This window comes from Polypterus senegalus, chromosome 12, assembly GCF_016835505.1.
Source record: "Polypterus senegalus isolate Bchr_013 chromosome 12, ASM1683550v1, whole genome shotgun sequence".
Lineage (NCBI taxonomy): Eukaryota > Metazoa > Chordata > Cladistia > Polypteriformes > Polypteridae > Polypterus > Polypterus senegalus.
In genome coordinates, this window is record NC_053165.1 from 49,640,019 (window position 1) to 49,652,132 (window position 12,114).

The window sequence follows — 12,114 nt, forward strand, 5'->3', positions numbered from 1 at the left end:
TCATTAAATGTTTTAAGTGTGCACATAAGCTTGTTAATTGTTAAAAGAAATATATCAAACTAGTTAGATTTTTTAAATCTAATAACTTATGATGCAATGTAATCTATACTAATAAAAGGCAAAGCCCTCACTGACTGACTGACTCACTGACTCATCACTAATTCTCCAACTTCCCGTGTAGGTAGAAGGCTGAAATTTGTTAGGTTCATTCCTTACAGCTTACTTACAAAAGTTAAGCCGGTTTCATTTCGAAATTCTACGCATAACGGTCATAACTGGAACCTACTTACGTACATATATATGGCCATAGCCTGCAGCTCGGTCGCTGTGAGATGCGAAGTTGCGTCCCCCATCATCACGCCTCCCACGTAATTGAGTGCCTGCCCATATAAGGCCGTCCATCAGCAGCAATCCAATAGACGCTGCCGCTAAATATTCGTGGGCGAAGGACTGTGCTTATGCAAACGAAGATGAGATGGTCAGGGACAGACTAGTGTTTGGCACAAACTCAGCAAAAGTGCGAGAGAAATTTTTAAATGCCGGGTCTTAGCTAACATTAAATAAAGCCGTGGATATCGCAAGATCCCACAAGAGAGTACAAGCACAGCTGAGAACCTTCGATGCATGTACTCCGAGTGGCTCACGTGAACTGACTGTAAACGCAGTACACAGAGAACAAGCAAGAGCTCCAAAGAGCACTGAACAAAAAACGCATTACACAATTGAGAAGGCAGAAAAAGAATATGAAGCGAGTGACGCATACAAGCATATTCATAAGTGCAGCTACTGCGGAAACAAAGCACGGTGTAAACCTTAAGTTTAAATTAAGTTCATAGACAGCCTGCCGCTGCCGTTTGTCATGCCTACGACGAATACGATATTCGCGAGATACAAGTTTAATGAGAAGACGCAGGGTATAAACCAGACTTTTGATCACTTTGTAACGGAGTTAAAATTGCTGGTGAAGGACTATGCTTATGCAGACGAAGATGAGATGGTCAGGGATAGAATAGTGTTTGACACAACTCAGCAAAAGTGTGAGAGAAACTATTAAGTGCTGTGTCTGAGCTAACATTAAATAAAGCCGTGGACATCACAAGATCGCACGAGATAGCACAAGCACAGCTGAGAACCTTCGAAGCATGTACTCCAAGCGGCTCATGTGAACTGACTTTGTAGGACTGGGAAAGGTAAACCCGTGCATGCAGTGTGTGATGTCTCAGATAAAGAAGAAGACGAGCTGCTTATTGATGCAGTAGGAAAGGAACAACCCTCTGACGCTGAACAAGCCTTTGTAGACATATCAATTGGAAAGCAAGGTGTAAAGCTTAAGTTTAAACTACATTCATAGACACGCTGCCACTAAATATTCGCCGGCAAATCCACAACTTAATACCGGGAATGCCAGTTAAACATCTTAGATTCACGAGGACCGATTTGGGTAGTGATCACTTTGATGAATGAAACCGGTTATCTTTACAACGGTTGACAACGAAGATGAGATGGTCAGGGATATACTAGACAAACACGGAATGTAACTTGAACACAACACATCCTCCAAATACAAACCTGATTGAAAGAAATAATGATAATCAAATCCTTGATGACAGCAACACTCATAACAGTCACAAAACAATTACATTGACAATCATGTTACATTATTTTTAAAATGTTTCCTTTTCTTTTTCATAACTTCTTTAACACACTACTTCTCCGCTGAGAAGCGCGGGTATTTTGCTAGTCATATATAACCAGTAACGGCATACTGTACGTTATACACTTGACTTGAGCATTTCTAGTTTTCCTACTTTTTTTCTGTACATTTAGCATTCGTTTGCTCAGAGGTTGATGCGCTTGCTGCTTCCTGAGCAGCTCTTCTTTCTCCACCCTAACTGCCCGCTTCTTCTCTTTCAGCGGCATCATTTCGCGTTAAAACTGATTAAGTCAGTGTTTGCGTTACAATTACTTAGTATGTTTTCCTTAATTTTTTTTACTTAAACTGGCACTTAAGCCTTCAATCTGCCTCATGAAGGATTAAAGATATGAAGAGGTAGGAGAAGTGACAGCAAAGGTGATAGGTATGAGAATGGTGACCGTACGCATGCGCCTCATGGCCTCCCTGCTGCTGAGAATTGATTCTACAATAAAATAAAAATAAAAAGAGGATAACCTTGGAGGTCAATCATCACCCCGAAAGCGGACAGTAGAGGTCACATAGTATATGTGCACCAAATTTCAGTTCAATAGTTCAAACAGTTTGCGAGCTACAGGTGATTTAAAATCCTGGACAGACAAAACGGACAGCCACAGTAGTATATTATATATAAAGATAGAAGTGCTCTAGAAATGGATAAAATTTAAGACTGTTAGAGGATGTCTAAAAGATCCACATATCTTTATCATTTTGCAGACTTCTCTTGCTTAAGCTGAGATGATATCCGCATTTATACCTCAATCATAAAAAGCATGTATTTTAAAATAATTTTGTTGATTTTAGTATTTTTATGGTCAGTGAACAACAAGCCTACAGAATTTTGTCAATAAAAAATGAAAAAGTGACACTTGTGGTCTATAGTTTAATTAACAAAATATCTAAGGTAACACTTTAATACAGAACATAAGGCTTCTATGTGTCTAGTTACACAGGAGCTTAGTTGTAAAAGTTTTTTTAAAGAGAAAAAAAAATCTAAAATCAGACGATTCAGTAGAACGAAATTGGTGATTGGTACTGGCCCTTAAAGACCTGACTGGATTCAGAGGCAGTAATAGATTCTAGATGAACTTCCTATAACCTAAACTCATTCTTCTGCATCACATATAATATAAAAAATAATAATCATTTCTGAAAACACACCAGGCCTTACTCAAATAAAGTCTCTCTTTGTTGCTGTTGGATGTAAAGCAGGAACCAGGCCCATAGAGAGTACCAGTCTATCAACAGGGTCCACTCTCACACTGACCCAATTTTGTCAATCAATCTAGTGCATGTCTTTAGGAATATCTGGCAGGAAAATTAGAGTGCCCAGAGAAAAGCCTTACTGACATGGACAGAACATAAGGACTTCACATAGACCTTGATTGGGTATAAGATCAAAACCTGGGATGTAAAATATTTGAGGCAACAGCACTGGCTACTGCAAAAACACGTTGGCCCAAGGTTTCCATCCACCACCAAATCATAAAGTTCCAAGAATAACTGTCCAAGGCATTGAAAAATGCATTGTTCAAAAGAGCATCCTACCATAAGGAAATTAATGACTGAGACTTTTTACATTTGAAAAAGAAAGATAATCACCTTCATAATCATAGTATATATTAATTTGTCACATAAAATGAGGTTTTTAAGTGAAAATTCTTTATACATTTAAATAAAAAAATATCCAGCCTGTTTTTCTGTTTTAAATGCAAATGAATGAACCAGGGTCCAAAGGGGATAATAAAAACCTTCAAAACACACTGAATACATCCAATTTGAAGCTGCAAAGGTATTGATTTAAGAAATTCCGTCTTCCACATTTCTGAGAGATGCCTGCAACACCAAAATTAAAAAGAAAATAATACACTTTATCACAAATTCTTGGTACTATTTTTGTTGCGGTAAAGTTACATTTCCTGTTCACTTGCTTGGAGTAGTCATTGGCAGTGAAGTTTTGATATTTTCCACAGGTGCACTTCCAATTCACAAACTTTCCACAGCTTCCGGCTACATACTGTATTATACCACTTTTGTCTCTGCACTTCTGTTTCTTCAGTCGTTATATTCTGCCATGGTTTTTAACAAATAATGCAGTACACTTGCATATTTATTTCATATTTTTTTCTTATGCCATATTTTTTTTTCCCCCACAGGGAATGTACATATTTGAAAACACACACACATGCACATTGGTTTAATAACAAGGTGCACACTTAACTTATAGGATTCTTTTTCCCTGAATGGTCCCTAATTTTTGTCTATTAAATTCTGTGTTTTGTTTTACGTAGCCAACAGAATGAGATTAATGCTAACTTGTGTGTGGTGAATGTTGTTTAAGCATTCACATTAGTTTAAATTGCACTTTTTAAACATAAAAATAAATTTGAACTGAACCAATTACATTAGATTTTTGAAAGAGCTAAGGCTACCTGCATGTTGACACTAAGTGCACAGTGCCAATCAACACTCAGCAAAACACACTGTCATGTGTACACACACAATAAAAAAAAAAACACTAAGAACATAAAAAGGCAGATTATGCAATACAGTAAAACTAAAATGACACAAATTGAAGGATCACAAACCAATTATCAATTTATAGCCCATGCTGAGTCACTCTTTCTGAGGACATAGATAGATAGATACTTTATTAATCCCCAAGGGGAAATTCACATAATTCAGCAGCAGCAAACGGATACAAAAAACAATATTAAAGAGTAATAAAAATGTAGTTAAAAACAGACAATAACTTTGAATAATGTTAGCGTTTACCCCCCCCACCGGGGTGGAATTGAAGAGTCGCATAGTGTGGGGGAGGAACAATCTCCTCAGTCTGTCAGTGGAGCAGTACGGTGACAGCAGTCTGTCGCTGAAGCTGCTCCTCTGCCTGGAGATGACACTGTTCAGTGGATGCAGTGGATTTTCCATGATTGACAGGAGCCTGTTCAGCGCCCGTCGCTCTGCCACGGATGTCAAACTGTCCAGCTTCATTCCTACAATAGAGCCTGCATTCCTCAGAAGTTTGTCCAGGTGTGAGGCGTCAGTCTTCTTTATGCTGCCTCCCCAGCACACCACCGCGTACAAGAGGGCACACGCCACAACAGTCTGGTAGAACATCTGCAGCATCTTATTGCAGATGTTGAAGGACACCAGCCTTCTAAGTAAGTATAGTCGGCTCTGACCTTTCTTACACAGAGCATCAGTATTGGCAGTCCAGTCCAATTTATCATCCAGCTGCACTCCCAGGTATTTATAGGTCTGTACCCTCTGCACACAGTCTCCTCTGATGATCACGGGGTCCATGAGGGGCCTGGGCCTCCTAAATTCCACCACCAGTTCCTTGGTCTTGCTGGTGTTCAGGTGTAAGTAGTTTGAGTCGCACCATTTAACAAAGTCCTTGATTAGGTTCCTATACTCCTCCTTCTGCCCACTCCTGATGCAGCCCACGATAGCAGTGTTGTTAGTGAACTTTTGCAAGTGGCAGGACTACAAGTTGTATTGGAAGTCTGATGTATATAGGCTGAACAGGACGGGAGAAAAGTACAGTCCCCTGCAGCACTCCTGTGTTGCTGACCACAATGTCAGACCTGCAGTTCCCGAGACGCACATACTGAAGTCTGTCTGCAAGACAGTCCACGATCCATGCCACCAGGTATAAATCTACTCCCATCTCTGTCAGCTTGTCCCTAAGGAGCAGAGGTTGGATGGTGTTGAAGGCACTAGAGAAGTCCAAAAACATAATTCTTACTACACCACTGCCTCTGTTCAAGTGGGAGAGGGATCAGTGTAGCATATAGACGATGGCATCCTCCGCTCCCACCTTCTCCTGGTATGCGAACTCCAGAGGGTCGAGGGTGCGGTGGACCTGTGGCCTCATGTGGTGAAGCAGCAGCCACTCCATGTGACGTCAGAGCGACAGGCCGGAAGTCATTCAGCTCACTAGGACGTGATACCTTTAGGACTGGGGTGATGCAAGATGATTTCCAAAGCCTCGGGACTCTCCCCTATTCCAGGCTCAGGTTGAAGATGCACTGTAGAGGACTCCCCAGCCCCAGTGCACAGGCCTTCCAGGCCTTCAGCAGTCATGGCGATACTCCATCTGGACCCGCTGCTTTGTTGGCACAGTCTCCTCAGCTCTCTGTTCGCCTGCGCTGCTGTAATTGTGGATGGGGATGTCCCTCCTATGCTGGTATCAGTAGAAAGACGGTTGGAGGATGCAGTACTCCGAGGTGGGAGTGGGTTAGGGTGGTCAAACCTGTTAAAGAAGTTGTTCATTTGGTTTGCTCTCTCCACGTCTCTCTCGATGGTGACACCCCGCTTCGAGCTGCAGCCAGTGATGATTTTCATCCCATCTCACACTTCCTTCATGCTGTTATTCTTCAACTTCTGCTCCAGCTTTCTTCTGTACTGCTCCTTTGCCTCCCTGAGCTGGACTCGCAGTTCCTTCTGCACACGCTTGAGCTCATGCTGATCACCGCCTTTAAAAGCCCTTTTCTTCTGGTTCGAAAGGCCCTTGATGTCACTTGTAATCCACAGCTTGTTGTTAGCATAGCAGTGTACTGTTCTTATTGGAACTACAATGTCCATACAGAAGTTGATGTAATCAGTAGGGCAGTCAACAACCCCCCTCAATGTTCTCACTATGTGATCCCAGTAGGATATCCCAGTCTGTAGTTCCAAATCAGTCTCTCCTCTGCCTCAGGGGACCACTTCCTGAATGAGCGTGTGGTTGTAGGTAGCTCCCTCACTCTTGGTTTATAGTGAGGCTGAAGCAGAACCAGGTTATGATCTGCTTTCCCAAGCGCAGGCAGCGGGGTGGCACTGTATGCTTCTTTGACGTTTGCATACAGTAGGTCAATAGTCCTATTTCCCCGGGTGTTACAATCCACATACTGGGAGAAGGCAGGTAATGTTTTGTCCAGCGTTACATGGTTAAAGTCTCCAGCAATTAGCACAAGAGCCTCAGGGTGCTGCGTTTGTAATTTAGCAACTGTGGAATGGATGACATAGCAATAAAGAACTGATGCCAACGATTTGGTGTGAGTAAATGTAATTAATAAGTGTTCCCTTTTTTTTTCCTGATAGACATTTACTCAAGCTCGTAATAATACAAGATAATTCTGAGTTGTAAATTTAAAATTGCTGTGAATCACACTTAATTATTTTTAATCGCACATAGTGAAAGACTGTCGATGATTGTATAACATTTTTTACCACAGCCCAGAGGCTGAAAGGTTGCAGTGGAGGTAGATGATCAGCGAGGTGAAGCACACAGTACATCTCTTTTTAAAATAGCTGAATAACAGAAAAATGTTTTGTTTTCTGCTTTTTTACTTCCTAAAATAACATGTGCAGGCTGTTTTCAGTATGTATGCAACCTCAGGATGTGGATTAACACTCCAGAAAACTCTCAGCTTCAAAAATGAACATATATCAATAAGTTTTAGGACCTTTATTTTCACAGTTGGACCCTGATGCCACGACTTTCAGTTTAAACACAAAAACAGGCTAGGTACTTTTTTTTTTTTTTTATAATGTATATAAAAACAAATGATTCACTTTAGAACATAATTTCATTTGGTAAATCAACATATACCATGATTGTGAAGAAATAACTTCAACCTGAGAAATACCAAACTTATATTTAAGTAAAATTCCAAAGTTAATACATTTGAACATCTTTAATTGATCAGCAGAATGTTGAGATCTAAAAGAAAGCAAATAATACCTAGCACCTCAGGGCATCTTAAGCAATAAGTAACAGCTTTCTTCCAAATACAGTCCTGTGGATACAGGTGAAAAACAGGCTTGCTTAATTCATTATGGTTAATTCAGTGATACTAAATTGATGTTAAGTTCAAGAAAAAGAAATTCTTGCTGTTAACCAAGATTCAGTGATGTCCTCAAAGCAACATTGACAGTGGTCAATACCCTTCTCAACTGGAAGGAACAAGATCTTACCTATTCATACATGCTACATAATTATTGAACTCTTAAATCTAAATATGCTTTGAGTCTACTATTACAGTAAAAATTTTAAATTACTATAAGTACAGTTTTAGGGTAGCAGTGTTGGTGCAGCAGTTTCCAGAACCATTGGTTTGAATCACATGCTTGCTAAGTAGCCATGTGGATTTTGAAAGTTCTTCCCTTGTCTACTTGGGGTTTCCGGGTTTCCTCCAACATCCCTGAAGACATGCATGTTAAGTTAACTAGCAACTAACTCTAAACTAGCCCAAGTGCAAGTGTATTCATAAATAAACACTGCAATGGAATGATCCACTGTCTAAAAATGCTTCCTGGCAAGCCTCCATCACTATAGGTAGCCTTACACCCCTTGTGATTCTCAGTTGGATTAATCAGCTTTCAGAATGTTATTCAAGTGCTCTTCTCCTTTCACCAGCCTTACTAGGCATGCAGTATTGTTTGTATACTATTGCCATCTCATGATGACCAACACTCACATCTGGGATACAACATAAAGAATGGTCTTTTTTTGTTTTTCAGAAACTCCCAATAATAAATTTTAAGTAATAACTTTGAAAAAACTATATTGCTATCACTTTGACATTGATACTGTATTATACTGTACATAAACTTTAACAGTTTACTTTTTAATCTCAGTTTTCTTATTTTCCAGATGTGCATGTTAACTTAACTGGTGATTCTGAACTGACAAAGTAGGAGTAAGTGTTCCCAGCAAGTGAACTGGCATCCTCTCCAGCCCTGGTTTCTTCCTTATGTCTGAAGCTGCCAGTCACACAATCGTGAATCAGATGGCAGGGATATGATGAAGGTAAAGACTTTCTGAATGTCTTGCTTATTTCTCATAGTGCTTAACACGGTTGTAAATGCCAAAACTAATTCAGAGTTACTTTGTGACTGTGTATTTTTCATTTTTATCTTCAAAAATAAGTATGACAGACTAAGAATTACTGCCCACAGAAAATGTACATCTTCACTAAATAAAACACTGCCTTTTGGTTGTTTCTGAATTTAAAATACTAAAGAAGATCTCATTAAAAAAGGATGCAACTAAAGAAGAACTGCAAAAAAAAAAAAAAACAACATTCTTAGTGTTCAAACAACAGTCAGCATCTAGACAGAACTTTGATAGTATCAGAGAAAAGACAGTTATTAAAAGGTTCTGTTCTTCTAGCAAAATATGTCACAATTATCTCATTTAACAACTTCTAGCTTCTGGTAAGGCAGAAAATGCACTTCCTAAACAATCAGCATACTCTTGACTAAGGTCATTAATAGTTCCTTTGACTGAGAAAGTTTTCACTGATAAATACTAAAAGAAACATTATAAGCCTAAATCTGTGTTTCCCAAGATAGGTTTGTAAGTCTTTCTGCAATCCATACCATAATTAGCAATTCATATCTTCCGCCACAGAAATACTGTGTCACCTATTCAGTTTACAGAAAGACATACAGAAATGAGTGACTGGCATATATTAATACATTTAGAAAAAGTGAGTTTTTCAAAATTTTTAGTAAATAATAGCAATATAAAAATAATACATTTTAATTAGAGTGCTGTTCCCATATTCAAGGCACTTAAGTACAAAAGCATTAAATATTTTGCATTTCTAGACAGTTGAAGCACAGGTTAAATGACTTGCACAGGGTCACAAAGCAAGGCATGGGGGCTGAACCAGAAGCCTTTTTTTTTGGAGTCTAATACTCCAAGTGCAGCCATTAGGCTATATTGCCTTTTCTAAACGCACTCTCCTTTAATCAAAGTATATACTATGTCATAAGCAAGCACTTAAATGGAAACAATGAATACTAGCAGCATCAACTAATGCAGTGCCCCTTCAAACTCAGCACTCATTAAAATGTGTCAATTAACTAAAATTTAAAAAGTAAATAAACAAGTGTAAAAATATTAATGAGCAAGAGCTGAAACAGACATCCTGTGCGCATGGTACATGAATGCACTTTTAAAACCTTTTATTAAAAAAAAAAACCTGAGCAACTTTGATGGGTTCTACTGAACTGACTGTTCAACAGGCAACATGGTGGCACAGCAGTTAGTGCTGCCACATCACATATCTGGCATTCCATGTTTGAATCCGGGTTATTGTCAGTGTGGAGTTTGCAAGTTTTCCCATACTTCTTGTACTCTGAGGATTCAAATTTTCCTTTTCATGGCACCAAAGACATGCAGGTTAGGCTTACTGGTGTTTCCAGATTGACCATAAACTGGGTTGGCGTTTGAATAGGCCCAGTGATTAACTGGCAACCATGTCTTGAGCTGTTTCCTGGAATTCATTAGAAGGAAAAGATGCAGCATCAAAATTCCACCCTGGCTGACACTGGGAACCACTGCTCCATAATACGTTTAGATAAGGCTGTTCCAAGACCATAGATATTGCTGCCTGCTATACACAAGGCCAATGTTAACAGCAAGAGCGCGTTGCCTAAAGGATAACGCTGAAGAAAATCTTTTTTTTCTTTAAATTGTATTCTGTGTAGATTTGGCAAAATGATAATTACTAGATTTAATCTAATTCGGATTGATTAATTTCGCTTTCCATGGCCGTGTTCATTACAATTCCATTTATTAATGTAAATAACTTGCGAATCAACTTTGAAAGATGACATAAATAAAAAAAGGGGGAGGTACTTGAAGTATAAACTTTCTCATAGACGGAATACACGGATCTGTATGTAATAAAGGAATGCGGGGATTTGTCTTTCCTAACTAAATTACAAAAACGAAAAACAAAGCAAAGTATTAACAGTACAAAAAATACAACGACATTTCAAATTATAGTCTCGGATTAAACATATTTAAGAAAATAAACCAAAATAGTGAAAAAAACTCTTTAGAATTGCTATGTACACACTTTCAAATACGTTCAAAGACAGGAATCTACAATCCTTATTTGTAAATATTCCTAAAGACAAAAATCACATCTTCCCCAGAATCCATCGACCCCAAAATCAGGGTAGGACTCTTTTGTTTTCTTTCTGGAATAGCGTCGACTCGGGCACCGTTGCCGGGGACACCCCCACATTAAGTAAAAATAAAATTGCTCAGATTCTTACCTTCGTTCAGATTGCTTTGGAATAAGTAAATGACAAACAAGAAAGACCCAAAACACGTAGCCAAAACCATCTGAAAGATTTTAGCTTTCCTCATGCTGGCCCTCCCTTGCGGAATTCAGGTCCCTGGAGGTAAACCATGCGAAGTTTTGGGGGGAACCTTACAAGGTCCTGAATGGCTGTGTTGTTAACGTCCCTTTAACTGTTCAGTAGCAATATACGTGGAAAAACATGAATTTGCCGAGATGTATACTTGAGCGCGTCAGCCGCTTGTAAACTCCATGGTCCGTAGCTCTGCTCAAACCTCCGAGCGGTGCGGCGCCAGTCTGTGTGTGAGAGCGTGAGCGAGCCAAAAGGTGAGCGAGCCGCTCGCCTCAGGAAGTGGCACGCGAGCGCGCTCCTGGTGAGCGCCACGCGCGCATTCCGATTTAGTTCGTGACGCTGGATTATTTCTTATTCTTATTTATAGTTAGCATTTTTTTTCCTTAAAGTAGAACTATCAGACAGTTTTCCTAGTACATCAGGCACTGACGAATTTCAAACGCAGAAGCGCCATACTTTCCCTTCCTCCTCCTCCGTTCCGCTTTACACCCCGCAGTGCAACGTCGAGACTGACTTGCCAGAGTGGCTTCAGTTTTTTAATAAATCATGTGCTTCGTTAGCCGAGAAAGCTCTCTTCCAGCAGGCCATGTGAAGACCTGTCTGGTTTGAGGTGAGGTCAGGCAGTTTCGCTGAGAGCCAAAGTGTCGTGTATCCACATGTTCGATTAACCTGCACATTAATCGCGTTTATGCGTTTACTAGACAGACTCTGTGAAAAAGGCGGACGGTCTTTCCGAAGACAACATGCCACCGGCTTAATAGACGCGAGGGGTGAATGAAAATAAGCAATTTGTGTATGCAGGGCTTTTAAAAAGTATGCAACCCTTGGGTATTTTAAGTGTTTTGAAGGTTTCCTTTGATCGACATATACAATTAAGTATAACAATAAAACTGAATACAAAAGTGTGAGTCACTTCATTATTTACTGAACGTGATTTTCATGGCCACAGGGTTCAAAATAACTGCAGCCTATCTCACATGCCGGCCAACCGCACAGTCTTCTAAAATTATTCAAGTATACATTGAAAAAAATGTTTTGATTACTTTATATGATTTTATTATATTTGTGGACACTGAATTAAAAAAATGAAAACAATTTTTCTCCATCAATCAACATATTTCACAAAACACATTTTTAGCAATCACTCATACTTTTTATTGGTTTTGCACTAAATACAATATCAACATTTTATTTTAGTGATATTTGTAAGAATGTATTTTTTTCTGATTTTAAAATATATGTATAAATCAAAACAGCTA

The 12,114-nt window shown here is 39.3% G+C and overlaps 1 protein-coding gene across 1 annotated transcript in view; it reads right to left on the reverse strand.

The window, feature by feature from the left end:
• The window catches only part of si:ch211-236h17.3 (carbohydrate sulfotransferase 11), a 72,817-nt gene extending 61,224 nt beyond the window's left edge, over nt 1-11,593 (reverse strand). Inside the window, exon 1 of the mRNA XM_039771141.1 lies at nt 10,757-11,593. Within this exon, the coding sequence (XP_039627075.1) occupies nt 10,757-10,850 (94 nt within the window). The 5' untranslated portion in view covers nt 10,851-11,593. The remainder of the gene's footprint in view (nt 1-10,756) is intronic.
• Nucleotides 11,594-12,114: the final 521 nt, after the last annotated feature.